The 25,644-nt window shown below is 39.7% G+C and overlaps 2 protein-coding genes across 4 annotated transcripts in view; one reads left to right on the top strand and one right to left on the bottom strand.

The window, feature by feature from the left end:
- The window catches only part of LOC135103432 (lambda-crystallin-like), a 57,330-nt gene that overhangs the window by 28,478 nt on the left and 3,208 nt on the right, over window positions 1-25,644 (bottom strand). For all 3 annotated transcript variants that reach the window (XR_010270040.1, XR_010270041.1, XM_064009640.1), the window contains exons 3-7: window positions 24,329-24,434; window positions 23,717-23,799; window positions 23,490-23,615; window positions 22,456-22,613; window positions 19,908-20,050 (exon numbers count right to left, since the gene is read on the bottom strand). Coding sequence is in view for 1 of the 3 variants with exons in the window: in XM_064009640.1 (XP_063865710.1) it covers window positions 19,908-20,050; window positions 22,456-22,613; window positions 23,490-23,615; window positions 23,717-23,799; window positions 24,329-24,434 (616 nt within the window). In the remaining 2 variants the exon portion in view is untranslated. The remainder of the gene's footprint in view (window positions 1-19,907; window positions 20,051-22,455; window positions 22,614-23,489; window positions 23,616-23,716; window positions 23,800-24,328; window positions 24,435-25,644) is intronic.
- Window positions 8,359-16,242, top strand: LOC135103436 (arylalkylamine N-acetyltransferase-like 2). Its single transcript, XM_064009646.1, has 5 exons — window positions 8,359-8,379; window positions 13,575-13,684; window positions 14,071-14,268; window positions 14,371-14,520; window positions 15,557-16,242. Exons 2-5 carry the CDS (start codon window positions 13,583-13,585, stop codon window positions 15,797-15,799), a joined length of 693 nt encoding a protein of 230 aa, XP_063865716.1. The 5' UTR covers window positions 8,359-8,379; window positions 13,575-13,582; the 3' UTR covers window positions 15,800-16,242.

The raw sequence follows: 25,644 nt of genomic DNA, 5'->3' as shown, positions 1-25,644 counted from the left end.
TCAAATCTTTCCCGCCTAACTTTCCTCCCAGTCTTCACTTGCACCTTCTCCTATACCGTCTTTCAATCTCCAAGCCTTTCCAACCCCACACCTGACGCCCCACCGTCCCTCCTCCTCCTTCCAATACTCCACACCTCTTCGCTAAGGTTGCAATACTCCCTCTCAGATCAGCTGGGTAGTGTTTCAGTGAAGTATTCCCAAAGGTTTCTTATCTCGACTAGTTTTTATCAGTAAGTCCACAGAGATTAGTTGGGTCTTCTTGGATGTTTTCTCTAAATGATCCTTAATAAACTATCACCAGAATCACGAAAGCACCCTTGAGAACCCTAATAACTTCCATTTGAGCCACAAGAAATTGTCGAGTTAAGACACCGAAACGTTTGAGAGCGCGGCTTCCGTCTCATATCAATAAATAAAAAAGAGAGAAAAAAAAAACGTTTAATGGATTCAAGGAGATATTTTTAACACTACAAGATCATCACAGGTCCTCCTCCCACGGTCCCTTAAGTGGCGGGCGACCTAAGCAGCCCTACCTATATTGTTTATCCACTAGCATCCCCTCCTCCATGCCATCTCTATCATAGTATCTGCCCTGGTCATCCTGCCAGCTTTCCATCACCTGTCATTTTTGCCTCTCCTGCCCTTTCCTCTTGACATTTCCAATTCCTTTTCTTTTTTTTTCAACTTTCTAACTTTTCTCCTGTTTCCTTTCTTCTCTGTATTTATGGTTATGGTGCCTCTCCTACCGTTCCCTGTGTTCATGGTTCTATCTCCTCTCACCGTCTTTCTATTCCCTTTCTAACTCAATTCCTTTCTATTTTTTTTTTCTTGACTCCTCTCCTCCCCAATCCTTTCCTTGTATTTGTGGCATCTCCTCTTATCTCCTTTCAAACCCCCCCAAACTTTCCAACTTTTTTCTTCTCTAACTTTACTTGACTCCCCTCCTCTCCTCTCCTCTCCAAGCCTTCCCTGTACCAGCCCTTCCAAAACCCCTTTCTACCTGACTACATTTCCTTCCTAACTCCACTCCTCTTCTCCCCAGTCCTTCCCTACACTAATAGTCAATCTACCTTCTCTTAACTCCTTTCTAACACTTCTCGATTCCCCTCCTCTCCAACCCGTCCCCCGTACCCCGTAGTTCAAACTTCCTCATACTCTCCACTGAATGATAACCCCATCCCTCCTCCTCCGCCATCCCCCGCCATAAAAGCTCCCATCCAGTCTGTTTGGACACCTGTTTGAGGCTGAGGATATGTATTGATCTCTCTCTCTCTCTCTCTCTCTCTCTCTCTCTCTCTCTCTCTCTCTCTCTCTCTCTCTCTCTCTCTCTCTCTCTCTCTCTCTCTCTCTTTATCAGATGTCTTGAGGAATTAGTATTCAGGCTATATCTTCACGAGAGAGAGAGAGAGAGAGAGAGAGAGAGAGAGAGAGAGAGAGAGAGAGAGAGAGAGAGAGAGAGAGAGAGAGAGAGAGAGAGAGAGAGAGAGAGAGAGAGACCTATAGGAAGTTGGAGCATTCAGACCATATTATGACGAACAAAGTAAGGAAGAAAGAAAAAGAGGGAAACGAAAGAATGAACGAAGGAAGGAAGGAAGGAAGGAAGGAAGGAAGGAAGGAAGGAAGGAAGGAAGGAAGGAAGGAAGGAAGGAAGGAAAGAAGGAGCACAAATATAAAACAGACGACAACAGCTCTACTGGAAAGAACAGGAGGGAGGAGAGGAAGGAAGGAAGGAAGGAAGGAAGGAAGGAAGGAAGGAAGGAAGGAAGGAAGGAAGGAAGGAAGGAAGGAAGGAAGGAAGAGGAGAGGAAAAGGAACACGGAGGAGAGAGAGAGAGAGAGAGAGAGAGAGAGAGAGAGAGAGAGAGAGAGAGAGAGAGAGAGAGAGAGAGAGAGAGGGGGGTAGGAAAAAAAAGACAGCGGCGGAAATGGAAGGGGAAGGGAGAAAGGACTGACGATGACAGAGATTATGGATGAATGGAGAGACAGAGATGGGGAGAGGAAGGAGACAGAGACAGAGAGAAGAAAGAAAAGAATGAAAGGAAGGGAAAATGCAATAAGGGAGCAAAACAAACACAAACACAAACACACACATACACACACACACACATATATACACACATAAACATCACAGAACAAAGAAGAAGAGGAGTAAGAAGACGCAACAACACACAGTGGTGACGTCATAATCTCTGAGACCATAACACGATATTACTTTGTTACTAAGATATCTGGGGGGCTGTTACGTGGCCTCCCTTTCTATAGTATTCCCAGCGGTGAGGAGAGTTAGTGGGGAAAGTCTGAGATGTTCTTTTTTTTTTTTCCCCATTTTATATGTGGATTTTTACGTAATATTCTTACTTCTGCTTTTTTTTTATATATTCATGTCCAAATGTTCTTTTTGGTTTTGATTTTTTTTTTTTTTTCGTGATAACTTTTTCTTTTTCGAGGAGGATTAAAAGTGCTTGGAGATAGGAAAAAAAAAGTTGGGTTTAGGGGAAAAAAAAAAGGAGCTTGGAGTTAGGAAAAAAAAACGCCAAAAGTTAGGAAAAATAGAGTTTGAGGGTTAGAAAAAAACTTTGGGTTTGAAAAAAAAAAAAAGCTTGGGATAAGGAAAAAAAGATCTTGAAATTAGGAGTAAAGGAGCTTAGGGTTAGGGAAAAAAACTTGAAGTTGGGAATAAAAGCGCTTAGAGTTAAGAAAAAAGGGAGATTGAGGTTATATCTAAAAGAAAAAAAAAGCATGGAGGTGAAAAAGGAGCTGCGTGGTTAGAAAAGAAAGAGCTTCAAGTCAGCGAGGAAGGAGCTTGAGGTTAGGGAGGAAGAAGCTTAAAGTTGGGAATATCAGACACTGTTATGTTTATTTTTACACTCATCACTATGCCAAGAGGTATGATGTAACAATTGTGATCTTACATAACCGGACGTGGCAGCCAAAACAAGTTGATGTATTAGCCAAAATAGAGGATATTTGAGTTCCAACATAAAGTCAAGATAACCTGAAGCGTTGGCCAGACATCCAGGTACGCAGTTTATCACAATAACGCTACGAGCTGGGTGAGTAGTCAAGAGGTTCAGATTCACTATAAAGACCCGGCGTCGCGAGCTTCTCTATAATCTTTGTACATATCTCTGTTCAATGCTCCGAAGACTGTTACTCCCTCTCATCATCAAGTACAAACCGACATCTTACAGGAAGGAAGGAATTTGGAGTTAGAAAGGAAAAAGGCTTGAAGTTACGAAAGTAGGAGTTTGAAGTTAGGAAGGAAAGACCTTAGAATTAGGAAGGAAAAAGCTAGGAAAAAGGAGAGACGAAGTTACGCAAGGAGCTTGAGGTTAGGAAGAAGCTTTGAGTTAAGAAGTTGGCTTAGAGTTAGAAAGGAGACACCTTGGAATTAAGAAGGAAAGAGCTTAGAATTTGGAAAGAAGGAGCCTAGACGAATTAGAATGAACCAAACTAAAGTAGAAAATAAATAAATAAATAAATAAATAAATAAATAAATAAATAAATAAATAAAAATAATCATAAAATAAGCGTGAAATTGATCAAAAGCGTGACATACCCACCCATAATATAGTTTTTATATATGAATACGACTATTGAGGAACACGCAAACACTAGACGAAAAAGAACAAAAAATTAAAAAGAAAATGTTATAAGAGCTAGAGAGAGAGAGAGAGAGAGAGAGAGAGAGAGAGAGAGAGAGAGAGAGAGAGAGAGAGAGAGAGAGAGAGAGAGAGAGAGAGAGAGAGAGAGAGAGAGAGTCTCCTCGACTACCCTCGTCTCTGGTCCAAATAAATCCAATAAGGAGAGAGAGAGAGAGAGAGAGAGAGAGAGAGAGAGAGAGAGAGAGAGAGAGAGAGAGAGAGAGAGAGAGAGAGAGAGAGAGAGAGAGAGAGAGAGAGAGAGAGAGAGAGAGAGAGAGAGAGAGAGAGAGAGTGTGAGTGACTAAACCGTACTTTCCACACGAAAACAAAAAAAGTTAGTGTGTGTGTGTGTGTGTGTGTGTGTGTGTGTGTGTGTGTGTGTGTGTGTGTGTGTGTGTGTGTGTGTGTGTGTGTGTGTGTGTGTGTGTGTGTGTGTGTGTGTGGAGAGAGAGGGAGAAGTGTACAGTGAAAAAAAAAAAGTCACTGAAAACATAAAGATGATATAAACACAGGCAAGAGATGAATGATCGAGTGAGTTTCTGTGCTAAGTGTGTCTCCTAAAAACTATACGTGAGACGATGATAATCTCAACCTCACAGGAGGGATATTAAAACAGCAGAATGTCTCAAGAATGTTGGATGATTCTTCTCAGTCCGTCCCTCCTTTCACCTTCAACTCTTCACCCCCCAGCTCTCTCTCTCTCTCTCTCTCTCTCTCTCTCTCTCTCTCTCTCTCTCTCTCTCTCTCTCTCTCTCTCTCTCTCTCTACTTTTTCACCAGGTTCTCATTACTCAAACCTGATTTTCTCTTTTTTAATTTCTTACCTTTTGCTATTTTTTGCGTCTCTCTCTCTCTCTCTCTCTCTCTCTCTCTCTCTCTCTCTCTCTCTCTCTCTCTCTCTCTCTCTCTCTCTCTCTCTCTGTACCACAGCACTCGTACCTTTTCCTCGTATCCTTCCCCTCACGTGTTTCTCCCCTCGCCCTCGCCCCTCTCTGTTACTATCACTACATTTCCCACTACCACCACCACCACCACCATCACGCACATCACAAGCAGAGCAGTCACTAATTACGAGTCACAATAGCCTACAGCCCTACACTTTCACACTACACTTCCGCCGGCCCTCCTTATGCTCGGGTGGGCGCGGCATCCCAACACAAAACCATTACGGAGTTGATTTGGTTGGCATTCCCGGGGCGTCTAGGTGCCACGGCGCGCGGGCCCTCCCAACTATCCGGCAGGAATGGTGATTACTGGAAATTGACGCGTCTTTTCTCCACAAGCCCAGGAATTGCTGCCATTGAAGACGCTCTCCCTCCCTCCCTCCCTCCCTCCCTCCCTCCCTCCCTCCCTCACTCCCTCCTTTCGGACTGCGGTCAACCATCCCGACCCTGGCTCTGCTGCTGCTGCCGCTGCCTGTCATCTGCCGCCGCTGCTCGTCGCCTAGCAACGTCGTTTCAATCACACACACACACACACACACACACACACACACACACACACACACACACAATCTTATCATATTTTTCATAAGGTCTTTCCAAAGGACTTAATGGGAATTTGGTATGCGATTTCTCAGTGGTCTCAGGAGGACTGTGTTTATAATGCACCGCCGCCGACGAGAGGACACTGCTGCTTAAAATAAGGAAATCATCGCTTCAACTCCTGTGTGTGTGTGTGTGTGTGTGTGCGTGTGCGTGTGCGTGTGTGTGTGTGTGTGTGTGTGACTTAATTCAAACATGGGAGTAGAGATGGAAAGCCTCGAGTCTTATATGAGGCCTGATCGAAAACTTCACTGCCTAAAGGAAGAATGGGAAGTAAAGAAAGATCATCATGGATTGGGGAGCAAAACAAAGGTAACAACATCTTGGCTTAAAAAAAAAAAAAGTGCACGAAGACCAAAGATGGCAAACAACGAAGAGGCAATAACAAATGGACCGTCAGAGTAGCGGATTGACAGCCTAGCAATAGTGAAGGAGGGCAGAGCAGACAGAGAACTGGATAGACACACGAGATGAGAAGGTAAAGACGGCGGGATAGATACAGAACTAGATGGAGGGATGAAATAAGAAGGTAGAAAATAAATAAATAACACAGGATAGATGAACTACACAGATGGAGGAATAAGATGGAGAGGTAGAGGAAGGCAACTTGATAAAGAGATGAGATAGGAAGGAAAAAGGCAGCAGGATAGATGATGAACTAGATGAAGCGGTCGGATGAGAAGGTAAAATAAATAAGTAATAAAAAACAAATAAAATAAAAAAAATAAAAAACGCAGGATAGATATAACAGAACCAAATGGAGCTTTAAGACATGAAGTTTTGCTCGGGTGGCCTGGAACAGACAGATCGCTAACCGAGAGGAGTGAAAACACAGGCTGTTGTCTTAGCACGGTAGTAATATTCGAGAGGTTCCTGTGCATTCCTCCCAGCCTCTAGATCATACTCTGAAACACTTCTACGCCGCACCACGACTACTCTCAGAAGGCTCTAATTGAAGTTACACGGGTTTTTAAGCATTTTTTATGGTTTTAGTGACAAATTAACAAGATTTCTACATTATTAACAGGAGAAACACCCTTGACAACCCGGCTAATCATCTCTGTGGCCTTTGAAAACAGTCGTGGTGAGAGAGCAAAGCGTTTTTGAATACGGGCGTTTCCTGCATAGCGTGAAGAACAACACAATGACTTCGCTTCATCGCCGTGGCTCCCATTAGCCATTTCACTGCTACTCGCCAAGTCTTTCAGAAACCATACACCGCACCCGGAGACACTTCTTCACAATGCGCTGGCTAGAAACTCGGAAATATATTCTCCGTGACTGAAATCGAATTTTGTGCAGTGCTCTTTGAGAATCTTCTCATGTCGCAATGAAGAGCACCCTTCATGTAGCATTGATTCTACGTTCTCCATTAGGCTTATAACTGGAAGGTTACAGAGGTTCCTGAAGGACGCGCCAGTAGTTCGTACCTAAGAACAAAGGAAAATAAGGGAAACTGCAAGAAGCTGTCAGGTCTACACGTGGTAGTTTATGTATGAAACGTACCTACCTATCTCCACCTATAATCTTCATCCAAAAATGTGTCTAATCTTGAATGAGGATGATAGTTGGAAATACGCAAGTACGTTTTGTGCTCCAGAACTTTGTATAATCTCCCGAAAGTCTAACAAGCGTGGATCATTCTTTTGTACAGAGTTACTCCTGTACAAAAGGTGCTCCGTTGTTTCGCAATAACGGCCAATGGCCCGTATTCGGAAACGCTTTGCTCTCTCACCAAGACTATTTTCAAAGGACACTGAGATGACTAGATTAGGGAGCATTTCATCTGTTGATAATAATCAATAGAATCAAAAACACCCTTAAAAACTCGTGTAACTTCAACTAAAGCTTTTTGAAAGTAGTGGAGATGCGGCGCAGGAGCGTTTCAGAATATGGTTCAACATCTAGCACACTTAAGGCCCCCACACACGGAGCGATTTTAGAAGCGCGACTTGAGAAGCGTGATTCTGGGTTGACCCCACACACACGGCAACTGGTGCAGTGACAGCATACCCCCTCCCCCGCCATACCCCCCATCCCCGCTACTGTATCCACGTGGACTGCCATCTCATTCACCAATGACGCGGGAATAAAAATCAGTCTGCCTGACTCCAAACTCTGCCTGATCGCTCATTGGCTCTAGTGTCACCCCTACCAGCCAATGAGATGCAAGTAGTGATGAAATCGCGGGAAGCAGTCGCCTCGTGTGAACGGCCTCATTGAAACACATGTTAACCGAGTCGCTCAAAAGTCGCGCTTCACCGAGGGATATCTCGAGTCGCGCTTCCGAACCAGCGAGTCGCGACCACGTCTGTGGGGTCCAATAGACTTCCATTGACTTCGGAGTCGCGCTTCTCAAGTCGCGCTTCTAAAATCGCTCCGTGTGTGGGGGCTCTTATCTGTCCAAGGTAAAACAGCAGCTGTTAGTACCACTGTCTACCGCATAGCCAAACATCATCGTCGATCGCTATAGTGAAACTGGCAGTGCATTTTTTTTTTTCCTCTGATTCTCCTATTTTATCAGGGCTAGGGTGGCGCCACCTAACAAGGGACTGAGGTTTTGGTATTTGGGGAGCCGTTACATGTTAATCATCGCACTGCATGAAGGGAGGACAAGTGGCGGTAATTGTCTAGAGTCCTTACCGGGCCTTATTACTGGTCTATTCACTTCAATTCTTTTACACATACCTTCACATGCACCTAAAACATCATTTTAAAGTGGGGGACAAATGCCCCCTTCCCTCTAGTCCAGCAAAATTGGGGACATGTGGGAAGGCGGGGTTTTTGGGTGGGGGAGACATAAATCAGCGAGCGATTTTCGGCCAGGTTAGGTTAGGTTAGGTTAGGTTAGGTTAGGTTAGGTTAGTTAGGTTAGGTTAGGTTAGGTTAGGTTAGGTTAGTTTAGGTTAGGTTAGGTTAGGTTAGGTTAGGTTAACCTAACCTAACCTAACCTAACCTAACCTGGCCGAAAATCGCTCGCTGATTTATGTCTCCCCCACCCAAAAACCCCGCCTTCCCACATGTCCCCAATTTTGCTGGACTAGAGGGAAGGGGGCATTTGTCCCCCACTTTAAAATGATGTTTTAGGTGCATGTGAAGGTATGTGTAAAAGAATTGAAGTGAATAGACCAGTAATAAGGCCCGGTAAGGACTCTAGACAATTACCCAAGTGGCTGTGGGACACGCGATGGAGGTGAGATAAGGCTGAGGGGACGTTCAAGGCCGCTGTGGGGAAGTTGGGGAAAAGAATCTTAAGAAGTTGGGAGGCCAAAGTAGAGAGAGAGAGAGAGAGAGAGAGAGAGAGAGAGAGAGAGAGAGAGAGAGAGAGAGAGAGAGAGGCGGGAGGAGAGACGTGGGCCAGGGAGAGGGTAAAGCAGGACAGTGGAAGGCGTGCGGGGAGTGGAACCAGAGCTAAACTTAACTTTGATGACAAAGGGTCTCTCTCTCTCTCTCTCTCTCTCTCTCTCTCTCTCTCTCTCTCTCTCTCTCTCTCGCATTCACTGACAATGCTAATATAGGAAAATCCAATACTCGGACAATGGCACAAAGGACCTTTCCTGCAATCTTCGGGCACTACACGTACACCCAGCGGCCTCCACAAATAATGTAACATAGAAAATAACAATAATCAAGGGCAAATGAACAAGGGATAGTGACAATGAAATGGTGGCTTGTTAAATATGCAACATAAATATAACATCCTAAAAATAATTTATTTTTTTATATAAGTGCAATAAGTGTGTGTGTGTGTGTGTGTGTGTGTGTGTGTGTGTGTGTGTGTTAGGCGCCGCCTAACGCAAACTTCAACATTATGTAACCGATTCCGTTTGCGGAATTCCAGCCACATGAAGAGCGTCCAACCATTCTGGAGGTAAACAGTTCACGCAGGGAAGCCACAGAACACCTGATTTCTGATCTCTCTAAAATTTCTGATTGGAGCATAGCAAACTCAGTATTGTTTAATGCTTTAAAAACTTAATTAATCCATCTATCAAATCGACACAACCTTCCACACAATCATCCCCTCTTCTTCAATGACACTCAGCTGTCCTCCTCTTCTGCACTAAACATCATCAGTCTGTCCTTTACTAATAATCTAAACTGGAAACTTCACATCTTATCTCTAGCTAAAATAGCTTCTATGAAGTTAGGCGTTCTGAGACGTCTCCGCCAGTTTTTCTCACCCCCACAGCTGCTAACTCTGTACAAGGGCCTTATCCACCCATCTATGGAGTATGCTTCACATGTCTGGAGGGGTGGTTCCACTCATACCGCTCTTCTAGACAGGATGGAATCAAAAGCTTTTCGTCTCATCAACTCCTCTCCTCTAACTGTCTTTAGCCTTTTTCTCATCACTGCAGTGTTGCATCTCTTGCTATCTTCTACTGCTATTTTCATGTTACTGCTTTTCTGATCTTGCTAACTGCGTGCTCCCCCTCCTCCAGCAGCCTCGCTGCACAAGACTTTCTTCTTTCTCTCACCCCTATTCTGTCCACCTCCCTAATGCAAGAGTTAACCAGTATTCTCAGTCATTCATCCATTTCTCTGGTAAACTCTGGAACTCCCTGCCTGCTTATGTATTTCCACCTTCCTATGACTTGAAAAAATAAACAAATAAATAAACAAAATAAAATAAACAACCGTCCCAGCGTGGTGCATCAGGACAGGTGGAGGAGGAATGTATTCCTGCTGCTCGGGGGAAACAGTTGTCATCCATATTCAATTGATATGCACTTTTTCTGACCTCAAAACAAAATGATGAGAAATCATTCAAATAACACCATTTTCACTCTGGTAACTCATGAGATGTATATATTTAGTTTTTCTTTCAAAAAAAGTTCTTTAAAGTACTTAGATTTCCTCTAATCCACAAAATGTCTTTCGATGCCACAAGAATTCATTAATGATTCTCTAGGCATATATTGTATCATAATGTTTTATTCAGTCTTATCATGTATTATATACTTTTCTAACACATGCAACAAAAGTATAAGGCTAGCTGGCCACCATGATAGGATGCTGAAGCTGGTGAGCGGATTTCTGGTGGGTGAGGTGGGCAGCGAGGGGCATTTGCGGCGCTGGAGTGTGTGGCTTGTTCGGGAAGCAGCCTTGCCTCCGTGTGTAAATCTTGTAAATACACAGAAACTCTAGTGACCTGGTGTTTCCACATACCCGCCAATTCTTAATGGACTAAACGTCACTAAACAGAACCAGAGAGAGAGAGAGAGAGAGAGAGAGAGAGAGAGAGAGAGAGAGAGAGAGAGAGAGAGAGAGAGAGAGAGAGAGAGAGAGAGAGAGAGAGAGAGAGAGAGAGAGAGAGAGAGAGAGACTACTATGGTGAGTACATCAGTGACAACTTTCAGACTACCACACCGATTCACCAAAACAATCACTAGAAAAGCGCATCAAGGCATATCCCGGAACACAACTTTATTCTACTTACATATTGGGGAGTAATGACTGCCCCAGCAGTGAGCTGTAGTTTTTTGCATCTCAGCCAGTATCTTAAACCAAATTAATAAATTAATTAAAAATAATACAATCAATCACGTTTCTGCAAAAAACAATGAAGTGAAATAAAATGCCATTATAAAGCCAATAACTACAATGCAAGCTTTACATAATTCTTTCTCTTCCCTCAAAGATAAATCACATCTTGTTACCACTAGTTCACCACTCTTCCCTTAACTGATGATTGTTTCAAGTTCTAGGGTACTTAATTAAGTACTGTTGGTGAATTAAGGAGGATTCTCCTTATTGTTTGAGATGGTACTTAAGGATAATTTAAGTGTTTAGAATAATGACCGGATGACTGAACCAGTGACAACTGAACAAGTGGGCAACTGAACCAGTGACAACTGAACCAGTGGGCAACTGAACCAGTGACAACTGAACCAGTGGGCAATTGAATCAGTGACAATTGAACCAGTGACAACTGAACCAGTAGACAATTGAACCAGTGACAACTGAACCAGTGACAACTGAACCAGTGGACAATTGAACCAGTGGACAATTGAACCAGTGACAACTGAACCAGTTTAGCTGAACTCTTTGCTCAAACCTTTGCTAAAAACTCTACCTTGGACGATTCAGGGCTTGTTCCTCCCTTTCCTCCACCCTCTGACTACGTCTTGCTACCTATTAAAATTCTTCGCAATGATGTTTTCCATTCCCTCCCTGGTCTTATTCCTCAGAAGGCTTATGGACTTGATGGGGTCCCTCCTATTGTTCTCCAAAACTGTGTCTCCGTGCTTGCACCTTGCTTTTTCAACTCCGTCAACATCTACCTTTCCTTCTTGCTGGAAGTTTGCCTACATTCAGCCTGTTCCTTTAAAAGGGTGACCATTCTAACCCTTCAAACTACCGTCCTATTGTTTTAATTTCCTGCCTATCTAAAGTTTTTTAATCTATCGTCAACAGGAAGACTCTTAAACATCTATCACTTCAAAACCTATCTGATTGCCAGTATGGGTTCCATCAAGGCCACTATAGTGGTGATCTCCTGGCTTTCCTTAATGAGTTTTGGTCATCCTCTTTTAGAAATTTTGGTGAAACTTTTGCTGTTGCCTTAGACATATCAAAAGCTTTTTTAATAGAGTCTGGCACAAAGCTTTGATTTCCAAACTACCCTCCTACGGCTTCTATCCTTCTCTCTGTAATGTCATCTCAAGTTTCCTTTCTATTGCTGCTGTGGTAGATGGTCACTGTTCTTCTCCTAAACCTATTAACAGTGGTGTTCCCCTGGGTTCTGTCCTGTCACCCACTCTCCTTATTATTCATCGATGACCTTCTAAACCAAACTTCTTGTCTTATCCATTCCTACACTGATGATACCACCCTGCACTTTTCAACGTCTTTTCATAGATGTTCATCCCTTCAGGAAGTAAACAGTTCACACAGGGAAGTCACAGAATGCCTGATCTTTCTAAAATTTCTGATTGGGACAGAGCAAACTTGGTATTGTTCAATGCCTCAAAAGCTCAATTCCTCCATCTATCAACTTAACATAACCTTCCAGACAACTATCCCCTCTTCTTCAGTGACACTTAACTGTCCCCCTCTTCTACACAGAACATCATCGGTCTATCCTTTACTTATAATCTAAACTGGAAACTTCACATCTTATCTCTAACTAAAACAGCTTCTATGAATTTAGGCATTCTGAGACATCTCCACCAGTTTTTCTCACCCACCCCCCGCCAAGCTGCTAACTCTGTACAAGGATTTTATCCGTCCATGTATGGAGTATGCTTCACATGTCTGGGGAGGCAGTTCCACTCATACCACTCTTCTAGACAGGGTGGAATCAAAAGCTTTCTGTCTCATCAACTCCTCTCCTCTGATTGACTGTCTTCAGCCTCTCTCTCATTACTGCAATGTTGCATCTCTAGCTATCTTCTACTGCTATTTTCATGCTAACTGCTCTTCTGATCATACTAACTGCATGCCTTTCCTCCCGCAGCCTCACTACACAAGACTTTCTTCTTTCTCTCACTCCTATTCTGCCCACCTCCCTAATGCAAGAGTAACCAGTATTCTCAATCATTCATCCCTTTCTCTGGTAAACTCTGAACTCCCTGCCTGCTTCTGTATTTCCACCTTCCTATGACTTGAATTCCTTCAAGAGGGAGGTTTCAAGACACTTATCCTTCAATTTTTGACTACTGCTTTGAACCCTGTTCGGGGATCTCAGTGGGCATCTCATTTTTTTTTTACTGGATTTTTGTTGCCTTTGGCCAGTGTCCCTCCTACATAAAAAAAAAAATTGATACAGGTCACTGGCATTATATTTTATGAAATTTTAATGTTTTTTGTTATGTATTTATGGTTCTTTGTTATGTATTTAAGATTATTCAATATCATGTTTATTGTATTGTATTTGTGTAACTTGAATTACTGTAGTGCATGAGAGGGGGAGAGGGTTAGGAAAGACATCATAGTTAATATGTAGAGGTGGTGCTGAGAATTCATTTAATTGACCAAGGTTGATACTAGAAGACAGCAGCAGGTGGAGAGGTGAGGGGTGGTGGCGTGGAAAAGTGAGTGTGCCTACACCTAAGTGGACTGGCAGAGTGGTGGCTGTGCCTGCACTTATGTGGACTGGCAGAGGGGTGGTGTCACGGGTGTGTATGATGGTGCAGGTTGCTGGTATGGTGGTGGTGCTTGTTGCAAGTGTGCAGGTGGTAATGTGTTTAATGTAAGTGGGCAGATATCAAGAAAGACTGGCAGTGACACACCTTTTCATAAGGCCTTCACTGCCTTCTTTGCACACTAACCTCACCTCTCCCTGACCAGACCACTTCACCAATAACTTGCATCAACCTTCCTACTCTCCTTTATTCTCTATTTCTCTCTCTGGATGACAGATACAGCCACATTTTTCTCCAGAAAGCAATATGGTGGACTCAGACACCCTGAAGTACTCCATCCTGAAGGAGGAAGAATCACAGGAAGTGGTGGACTTCCTAGCAGAACACTTTTTCCCACGGGAACCTCTGGTAAGCATATTTTTTTTTTCCTCAGGGAAGAATAAACTTAATGAAAAAGTGATTACATGTAGTTTTCCCTTCAGCCAGTTTCACTTCATGTCACACCTTATGTAAAAGTGTTTTCCCATGCACCATGCATGCACCTGGCAGATGAAGGACACTTCTTGTTATGTACCAAAAAATCATGAGACTTGAATATGCATCACTTCAGCTTAAACTCTGGCTTTGCACTCTTAAGGTTTAGGATCATGTTTGTTAAGGAGACTCACCATACCAAAGTTACAAAATTCCCTCTCAATGACAGTAGATACTACACCTTTCCCCATGCACAAGGAAGACCAAATCATGAGTCATGCTAATGAATCACCCTAGCACTGTTATCACTGCCTCTGCAGAGCACCGGCCTACATATGACCTATAAAGACAACATGGAGTGGATCCCCAATTCAGTGCTGGAGTGGGCACAAAGTGGAGTGTCAGTGATAGCAAGGGTACCAGATACAGGCAAGATAGGTGGCATCCTGCTGGCCACCATTCTGACACGTGAACAAACCACAACCTATCAGCATGCCCTTAACAGCCCAAAGACCAAGGTATACATTCTTATTAAAAAAATATTCAGGACATCACATTCCTCTTCTGACCAACAAGTTACCAAGGAATTACCAGTCCTAATCTACACCTTTTTTCTCCAGGTGAAGACTTTGCACACGGTCCTTTCAGTGCTGGAAACTGCTGTTGACTTTTTCAAATGCTATCAAAACGTGGACCGCATTTTAGAGCTTGCTATGATCACAGTGCCTGAGAAGATGGGGGGTCGTGGCGTGGGCAGACGCTTGGTTCAGGTAATGAATGCTGATGTGAGCCAATTGTAAGGCAATGTTGTCCAAGTCCAGGCATAATGAAGCATTGTGATTTACATAAGAACATAAGAAATAAGGGAAGCTGCAAGAAGCCATCAGGCTTACACGTGGCAGTCCCTGTATGAAACATACCTACTTATTTCCACCTATCATCCCCATCCATAAATCCATCTAATCATCTCTTAAAGCTCCCTAATGCTTACCACTAACAACTTGATTACTGAGTCTGTTCCATTCAATTCATCCACCACTCTATTTGAGAACCAATTTCTTCCTATCTCTTTTTTTAAACCTAAATTTTTCAAGCTTGAACCCATTTTCTTGTTTTGTCCTGGTTACTGATCCTTAGAATTTTGCTTACGTCCCCCTTGTTATAGCCCTTATACCACTTAAAGACTTCTATCAGGTCCTCTCTTAACCTACGTCTCTCTAAAGAATGTAAATTTAACAACTTCAGTCTCACCTTGTAAGGAATACTCCTCATCCCCTGTATCCTTTTAGTCATTCTCCTTTGTACTGATTCTAATAGACCTGTATCCTTCCTGTAATATGGGTATCAGAACTGTACAGCATAGTCTAGATGAGGTCTGATCAGCGCCAAATATAACTTTAATATAACTTCAGGCCTTCTACTTTTAACACCTAAAAATTAATCCTAATGCCCTAATTGGCATTTCTGGCCCCTATGCATTGCTTTCTTAGACTGAGTTAGTAACTGGTCATTACCATACTTCTTACTAAGTTGCTTTAAGAATCTTTCGTCCATAGCAATGGAAAGTAATGGTAAGTGTCAGATTTCATCTCCATTGATGACTAATGCACTATACTGTACATATACTTCCAAAGTTTTTTTTTTTTTTGTCGTGAATATTCTTTGGTTTTGCACCTACTATACTGCATAATCTTTCAAAAAAAATCACTACAAGGTGTTTTCTCTCTCTTATTTAAAGATATTTGAGTTTCAGTCATTTCCTCATTAACAGTAGTGGTCATAAGAGGTATAACTTTGCTCCTACAGGAGAGTGAAAGGCTAGGCTGCCAGAAGGGGTGTCAACTAGCTACAAGCCAGGCCACAGCAGTGCCTTCACAGCGACTCTTACAACGTCTGGGTTATGAGTCTCTCTATACCATGGACTATACCACTTTTGAGATTGCTGGGGAACGTGTGTTTGATGTTGACAAGATGTTGGGCACAACCTCTGCCAAGGTGATGGTCCATGAGTTCAAGCCAGAGGATAAGCAGGTCCACTCTAAGGAGTGATTCATTCAGCTAAAATTTCCATAAATAACAAAAGAATAGCCTCTCCCATCTCCATGCCCAGCAACATGCTTCAGCCCTGCAGTCATGGGATGAAATATGTACTCAAGTAATCCCTCCTTTGTCCTTTCCGTTTTCCTGTGAGCTATAAGAATGCATTTTCAAGTACAGTACTAAACTGTGTGTGTGTGTGTGTGTGTGTGTGTGTGTGTGTGTGTGTGTGTGTGTGTGTGTGTGTGTGTGTGTGTGTGTGTGTGTGTGTGTGTGGGTGCGTGCGTGCGTGCGTGCGTGTGTGCGTGTGTGTGTGTGCATGAGCATGTATGCAAACACACGATCGGTGCTACATTAAGTGTAAAGGACAACGTAACCACTGGTCTTCCAGGACGTATGCTGTTGCTGTTCCTCATAACTGTGCTTCACTGCCACTCAAGAAAAGTCCAAATAGACTGCATTTTATCACTGTCTAAATACCTAAAGCAATGAGAATCAAAATGTCATCATGCATGGCATGCTGTTGGCTGAGTAAAATGTGATCATATATGTTTATGTACTATGTCCAACAGAAATTGTGTGTCTGCATATGGTAAAATTTAATGTTGTGACTGTGTAGGCATTGTTGCCCACTCATGTATCTAGATATGCATATACACCAACCTGCGTGGTCTGAACTCTAGACTAGGTATTTCTCCAGCAGTACTGGCAATAGTCTTTGATGTACCAGAGTCATTTACCTAGCATGAGGTATGACTGTGTTAATTACTGTCATGATTCCCAGAATCTCTGGTCTTTTCAGTAGCATCTGGCAACTACACGAGTCATTTGCTGGTGGTTGTAGTGGTGTGTCCATGTGATGAGTGAACATGCCCTATCGCATGTTATCAACATGCAGAACTAACATGCACATCTAACAAATCACACAGAATGCACTTGTCAAGATACAGATCACAACAAACTAGTCCCATTTTGAAATTAAGCAAATATTTTTAAGTCAAGGGAGATGGATTGCTAGATGTCACTTTAAGAACAATACTATCCAGAAAGAATAACAATAGTTCACACACTCAATTATACCTACCCAGAAGGGTAACACACAACACAAAAAGCAAAATTCTACACAACAGCCTGTTCAATTAATGGCATATATTGTTGTGCAGAAAGTTATAGGACTTGGCTTATGTAAGTTTGAATCTTCAAGATTCTGTGTGACAATATCATAAAAATTATTGAAAGGGTGTCAGAAATTTACAATTTCTAACAATACACATATTTGTTTGGTGATAGCTACGCACTAATAAAAATTTTATAATTTCTAACAATACATATATTTGTTTGGTGATAGCTAAGTACTAATAAAAATTCATTTCTAACAACACATATATTTGTTTGGTGATAGCTAAGTACTAATAAAAATTCATAATTTCTAACAACACATATATCTGTTTGGTGATGGCTAAGTACTAATAAAAAATACATATTACAATATATATAAATTTAAACTGAACTAGCCATGTAGGGGGTCATGAATAATATTGGAACCATCATAACAGATCTTACAGATCTACATTCAACTCTGATCAGACAACAACACATCCTACTCTCTACCACTCTACACTATCAAACAGACCCGTTCAGCCATGTAATCTATGGTGTACTCAGGCCTGCAGTTACTGTTAAGTTACTTGGTAACCTTAAGTCCGCCCAACCAATGTAAATCTTTAGAACCTGAAACTCCATCAATATCCAGTTTTCCAAAGAAAACCATTACACACACTACTCTACAAGAGAAAGATTAAAGAGTAGACAAATTTATTTACATGTAGGCCTGATGAATTCTTGCACCTTTCTTACTTTCTATATTCTTATGTTTTTAACCATGAGAGAGATAATAATGCAACTTGAGATCTCATATTGTATAGATGACTGTATTTTATGTATACTTCATCTGTATAGGACCAAATCTCAAGTACAAAATAAAGCATCACAGGTCTTCAAGAGGAAGATACTAAAGATGCTAACGAAGGGGTAAAGATGGAAGAACGATGTAGAAAAGTCAGTACAAGGTGGAGTCAAAACTCTGATGAAGAGTTACACAAGTATGTAGAAATGTAACCACAAATGAGTAAAGCCAAGAAGTTCCATATAGCCTTTCTTTCTCCATGACTTATTTCATGTCTCCCGATGATGATGCAAAACACTGACAAGTATTACAGAAAATTCAAATTCATAATAGTACTTTTGGTCTACAAATATTTTCCATATATCAACGAATATGTACCTCAAAAAGGCTGATTTACAAAGATGAATTCTGATAATTTAACTATAAAACAACCTTGCAAGAATGGTAAAGCTGGATCACAATAAATATAAATGCATGCATACATACATACATACACACATTATACATTATATATATATATATATATATATATATATATATATATATATATATATATATATATATATATATATATATATATACAGCGGTACCTCCTGATCTGAACTTAATTTGTTCTTTTGGGCTGTTCAAATTGGGAAGCAATTTATCCAATTCAAATGTAAAAAAAAAAAATTAATCTGTTTATCTGTTCCAGGTCCCAAATTCACCCCATTTTAAATCATTTTAATTATTGTTATTAATTTTAATGGGTTTATGTTGTATCCTAGACATAGAACTGAATGAAAACAAGCTAAGTTATAGAAAAAAAATGTAAAATAAAACATGAAGTACTGTATATTTTGCCGTATAAGACGGCACTTGAATCATCCTAAAAAAGAAAAAAAAAAAAACAGTGGGTCATCCTACGTGTCAGATACAAAAACAGTGACCTTAAAATTTTACACAAAATACCATTGTATATAAACACCAATCTGAAAATAAGTCATCAAAAGTTCCTGCTGTCTTCAAGTTTGAAAACAGTTGTGTACACAATTTTTATTTCATACTAAAATTTTTTTTTTCTCTCTCTCTCTCTCTCTCTCTCTCTCTCTGAAAGTAAGTACAATTCTGAGAATTGCTAAATAGAATGAGACTGATAGAGAATGAAAATGGAATTATACGAGGGTGAGAAAGAGTGAGAAAAGAAGCAAAAATGACATAGAATGAATGAATCAGGGGAAGAGAGAGCAAGACCTATCACTCCCTTGTCCCTTATCTCTGACAGATACAGGGGAGGGGAGATGACAGAGAGGGAGGTTTGAGACCAGATGAAAGAGAAAAGGATCAACAGGAGGAAGGGACATACAGGGAAGGAAGGGGAGAGAGAGAGAGAGAGAGAGAGAGAGAGAGAGAGAGAGAGAGAGAGAGAGAGAGAGAGAGAGAGAGAGAGAGAGAGAGAGAGAGAGAGAGAGAGAGAGAGAGAGAGAATATGGAGGGGGGGAAGGTGGGTGGGTGGGGAAAAATAGAGGGATGAAGGATATGGAGAGGAATGGGGGAGAGGGGTAGGGAAGGGATAGGGAGGGAATGGGGAGGAGGGAAAGGAAGGGTGGAGGAGGAACATAAGAGGACTGACTGCATTCTCTATTAGAATTGTTTCTTATCATTTACAGAAAAATTAAAGAAACCTTTAAAGTACTACAAGCCTGTACCTAGTGATTATTAAAAATACTGATGACTGAGGTAAAATGAACTATGTACATTGACAAGTACAAATGACATATTAAAAGCAAGCAACTCAACTGACCAACAAGGAGTGATACCTCATGAGTTACACTTGATTTTAAGCAACATAGCTTCTCTTGTTGCCAGTCTGCATTTAATTATGTCTGTTTCTTACCATTTTAAATATTTACATCTAGTTTGTCATTTGAACACACAATGTGCCCTACTAAAGAAATAAAAAACACACCTTTTCTGGGCCTCCCTGCATAATGGCATTCATGTTGCCTCAATGAACCAGGGCACCCTATTTTTGTGTGGATGTTTCACAGCACTAGATTCTGATCTAAGTATGAACTATACACACAAAGTCATTCTTTTACTGTCAAAGTATGATTTTTCAAATCATTCCTTTACCTTACCTACAGAAATCTTTCTCTCCTCAAATAAAGAAAAAAGTAAGAAAATTACTCTGCAAGACCTGACAACACTTGACAAACATGAATTGTACATTACCATTAGCATTGAGAAGTGCTGTCTCTAGAGGCCCCATCCAAGCATAACGGCAACCCAGTCCATGCTTCATGATCACATCCACACCCTCAGCAGAGACCAAACCATTATTCACAAGGTGGGCACACTCTTTAAGGATGGCATACCTGACAAAATAAAACACCTTATCAATTGTACACCATTGTTCATTTTTGTAGTGTAATGGTTAACACACACAATTCAGATTCCTAGCCATGTAGCCTTATAACATTGCATCATCATCACCATCATCCTCATTATCATCAATATATATATATATATATATATATATATATATATATATATATATATATATATATATATATATATATATATATATATATATATATATATATATATATATATATATATATATATATACAACAGGTTCTGAGTTGTAGATAAGGCAAGCAGGGATACATCAGAATTCCTTATTCATTTATTGCAATGTTTCACCTTCACAGAAGGCATCATCAGGCTAAAAAGATTGATAAAAATAAGCAGACAAATCATAAAATATCACATTACTATAGGGACAATAAGCAAAAATATTAACCAAAAGGGGGACAGACAGGCAAGCAAAAAAATAAAAAAAATAAATAAAAAATAAAATAAAATAAAAAAATTACCTATCAGCAGTAACTTAAAATGACAGAGAAAAAAATATCAAGCAGAATAAAGGTTTGAAACTATGGACAAACTTTGTGTGCTCTCACATATGGTGTGGTGAGGAGTGACAAAGAGTGGCGGTGTGAGAGTGAAGTTAGTTATGAACCCAGAACCCCAAAGCTCCGAGCAGAGTTTATAAGAGATATAATTGTGATGAGGATAATTGATTATTTAATTCAGGTTTTATGGAATTTCTTTTGTTGGCATCATCTGGCATTTCTCCCACTCTGAGGGAAAGAAGCATTGCAGGGATGGAAAATGAGATTGGTAAGGCTAGTGTGTTTCAGGCAAACTGAGCGGGAAATTTGTTTTCCAGAACATGTTTAGTCTCCTCTCATGTGTGATATTGTGCTATTCCTTTATCTGTCGCCATGGGAAGGCTCAAGAAGTATATAGCACATTGGCATGAGCTTGGGAATGCAGTTAGAGGATGAAACAGAAAGAGGAAAACAGAGGAAGAGCCAGGTACCTGTACCACCTGTTGGCACAGCCAGTCCACCATCTCATGACTCAGGCTGCCAGCCTACTTCAAGTGCTAAGAATATATCTTTGTATGATGAGAAGAAATAAAACCAGAAATGGGTGATAGTAAACATTGTTTCCCTGAAGAAACAAACATAGAGGAGGTAGTAAGAAAAATGTTGTGTCCAACCTGTGCCTCACCAGCAGTTACAGTAAAATCTATTCATCATCAGATAGACACATTCATGATGGTGCAATGATTGTGATGCAGTAAACAGTAAAGTACAAAACAAAAATTACTATCCACTAATAATAATGTCTGTGTATGGGTTGATGGTGCTTGGTGTGGGATTCGATCATGTTAGCATAGCAAACTAACTTCCTTCTTGAACACGAAACACATCAACTTTGCTATGTACCTAAGATATGCAAAACATGTTACTGAAACAAATGTTGAACATGCCAAACATTGTCTAATGAAGTGGAGAAGAGTTGTTAGTGAGAGCAAACCGAGTCATGACATAACGGATGGCTCCTTCTAATTGTGTTTTCTCAGAAGCAAGATTTTTACCTTTTATTGAATATATCTTGTTAGTTTTTCATGCTTTTTACTTCGTTCTTTTTTTTATCTTATTCTTTATTAAGTTTCCTATAAATTTTATTTTCAATTTTTGGATTTGGTACATTATTTATATTTTTTAAAGTGCATTTGTGATTTTCTTAGCTGTGGTGAAAAAGTTATTCATTTTCATTTGTTTTCTCTATAAAATAACACGTTAAAAATAAAAACGAAAACAAAATCCATTCTTAAATTATCAATTTCATCAATGACAACTTTAAAATTAGTGTACATTATCAAATTATTTACTAATATTTGATCAAAACCAGATATAAAATTTTATGTTTTCAACAATATTATTTTTCCCTTCTTTCTTTTCCATACATCATCTTGAAACTCTATACACACCTAAGTAGGTATTACAGCTACTACTTGGTAAAATTTCATGTAATTTGAAGCAGTGTTTAGTTTTTCACAAAAAAAATTTTGATCTTCCCCTTAATTCAAATTCAATGCATTAATGACACGTCTGACTAGAGCCATGGCCAAAGTCCAAGATCAAAGATTCAAGTAAGAGAAATAAGCATGAAGAGAATGTATGACTGTATGAAAATAGCATACCAAGTTTGAAAGTGGTTTGGTTACCAGAGGAAAATAAAGAACAGTTAAAATATGCAACTAAAATGCAGATATATAGGATGCAAAAAAAGGAAAACCACAATACAAGATAGTTCTGTAACTTCAAGATTGAGGAGCATGATAATATTAGGAATTTCTGCACCATTATGTCACCAAAATTTGCAGACATTTTGGAAAAGACATAAACGATAGAATTTGACTCACTGTATTCTGTTGATCCCAAAGCCATTGATCTCTCTTGTGAAGACCACAGGGGACTGTCCAATCTCCGCCATGAGTGCCTGTGTGCGCGCCACCACATCTTTAGAGGTCCAGGGAGCTGGCACCAACTCCACAGCAGGCACATAGTATGGAGGATTAACCTGCAACACACACACACATACACACACACACACACCAATCAGATCTTTTCTTTTTATATTCTAATGCAAGAAGGGCACTGGCCAAGGGAGAGGAGAGAAATAAAATAAAATAAAAAAGGCCCACTGTGGTGCTAGTCCCGCAAAAAAGCTGTGCTCCAATAAAAAAATAGAGTGCTGCAAGCTGTGATTCCCAGTATGATTTCTTCAGTGCAAATAATTACCTATATGTATATTAAATACTAAATACAGAAATTCACTCCTTATTCAGGTTATGTACACAGGGGGTACTTGAATTACATTGGACTTCCATTCTTACATTGTGGCACAAACTGAATTTCAGCACAAGTCAGAACCAGCCTAAGTAAGCACTGAGACTGACCAACACTTGCTTCCTTGGTCTACTGCTGCATGACAACATATTCCTCTGCTACACTCACCAACCAGTTATTCTTGTTTTGATCAAAATGTAATACATATTATATTTTTTTGTTTGCTTTTTTATTCAGCTTAGAGAAAGATTGTGTTTGGTGTAGTTTGTGTGTGGTATAGTGTAAAAGTAAGAGACAAGTGTATTGGAGAGCAAACTGATACCCTTAGTGTAAGTAGAGCACAGAATTTTTTTAAGTAAAAAAAAAAAAAAAAAATCAGCAAGGGGGAATATACATAGATATGAAATGGCACAAGTTGAGACCACCATAAACCAAGGACTACCTGTATTAAAACTTTCTTTCCTCCCTTTATGCATGAAGTAATTTTATATTAAGAATCCATAATTGATTTCCATTTATGTAAAAGGAAAAATTATCAACAGAGAATAAATGAGCCCAGTCAAGAATTAAAAGTTAGGACTGATAATAACGAAGAGATAGCACTCACAGGATGGGAGACAATAAAGTTAGTTTTGTGGGTGAGGTCTGCTGAGATCTTGGATGGCAGAATACATGAAGTAGAAGAAGACAACACAGTGTCAGGCCCGACCAACTGGTCCATTTCCTTGAAGACCTGCAGCAAAGAAGAATATTAGAACTCAGTAATTATGTGAAATTAAAACAAATATTAAATACATATATCTGGGGATAGCACAAAAGGTCTTTATCCCTTACTTTTTTCTTTAGTTCCAAATCTTCAAAGACACACTCCTGGATGTGTTTGGCTCCTTTGATGCACTCCTTCAGGCTACTTATCCCTAGAGGAAAGGAAACTCATATTTCAATATGCAACAATGTTTCATTACACAATTAAAATAAAATAAATAAATGAATAATTAAATTTGCAGCTTACAATTTACAGCAAGTTATATTTTAAAGAAATGTACAGAATATTCCATATTTCAAATAAAATCATCTTAAGGCATGGGCCATAAATTGACAAACACACACAAACATGCACACACACACACAAATACATACATTCCTGTGAGAGATGAATGCTCAATCTCCTCAATATACAACACACAAATTCACAAGACTGTACTCCTCACATACTTGACTTAAGCACATGTACTCATACCAACAAAATAAATAAATAAATAAATAAACAAATAAATAAATAAATAAAAATAAATAAATAAATAAAATAAAAATAAAAATGGAATAAAATAAAATAAATAAATAAATAAATAAATAATAAATAATAATAATAATAATAATAATAATAATAATAATAATAATAATAATAATAATAAAGAAAAATTGAAATACACCTCATGCACTGACCTTTGATGCACTTGAACTGTTCATTGCTACTAAGCTTGCCACGCAAAAGTCCAGACTTTTCCAGGTTCTTTAACTGGTCACTGATGTCACTAAGAGCTTCCGTCACCTGTAACAAGGGAGAGAACATTAAGCCAGAAGTGGAGCGAGGAACAAAATGTAACAAATTACTGGTCTCTCAGAGTAATAAAGAAGAAAGAGTTGGGGGTTGTATGTTGCATTAGGGATCCATTCAATTCACATAAGCTAAAGAAAGAAAACATACAGTTGTAAGTTCTGTCTATTCCAGTAATGGGCAAAAAACAATCAGATATTAGCAGGTCAATCATTTGGTAATATATTTTTTATGACATTGTTAAGAATATTGTAGAGTAAGACTTCAAACAACTATAAGACAAAGAAAAAATACAATAATAATTCAGCATCAAGCAAATTAACTAACAATAGATTAATATATATAGTAGAAACAATGCTCTTCCATCATCATCATCATCACTGAATAGTGATGTTGCAATAGTTAGATGGATGCTCTATTCCTGGTGAAGCTTAACTAATGCTAAAAGAATGATGGGAAAGAAGTTTAATTCATCAACATATTTCCCTACAAGAGAAATGGACTAGCCAAATAGCACAAAATCTATTATATTTGGAATCTGAAGAGGATACACATTTAATGATTATTAAGAAGTCTTTACATATTCCTCCAGAAAGACTCAAATAGCAGGATGGTGAGAAAACAATATGATAGTGTTCTAAAGTTTGCTAGTGAAGGGAATGAAGAAGCCTGTTCCTTCATACAATAGTAATATGGTCAGAAAAGGGATGACAAGGATAACAGCAACAAAATCTTGTCAATCCCTTGCATTCTTTAGAATTACTTAAACTAATACAGTATTATTATACATCATGACCTCAACAAATAATCTGGGGCAAACAATCATTATAAAATATGAATAACAGTTACAGAAGAAATAGAAAAAACAAAAACCTAAATCTGGCAACTTATGCAATGAGACAAACATACTGAATTCCCACACAAACACTGATGCTGCTAGTTGTGATGATGGGAGTAAACAGGTGAGTGAGCTGGTCTGCTTATCATACAGGCAGGTGATGCTATCCAGCCATTTACATTTACAAATGAATATCAGTTGTTAAAGGGTGAAGATAGGAATGAAGAACATCAGACAGTAGTAAGTAAACAGGTAAAAGGGATATATATGAACATAAGAGATTAGTAGATGAAAAAATTATGGAAAACACCTGCAGCCTATAGATGAATTAGTAAAAATAATAACAAAATAAAATAAATTATATGA

The sequence above is a fragment of the Scylla paramamosain genome, chromosome 9 (assembly GCF_035594125.1).
Source record: "Scylla paramamosain isolate STU-SP2022 chromosome 9, ASM3559412v1, whole genome shotgun sequence".
NCBI lineage: Eukaryota > Metazoa > Arthropoda > Malacostraca > Decapoda > Portunidae > Scylla > Scylla paramamosain.
Note: the sequence above shows the minus strand (reverse complement) of the source record. Positions and strands in the feature narration are given on the sequence as shown.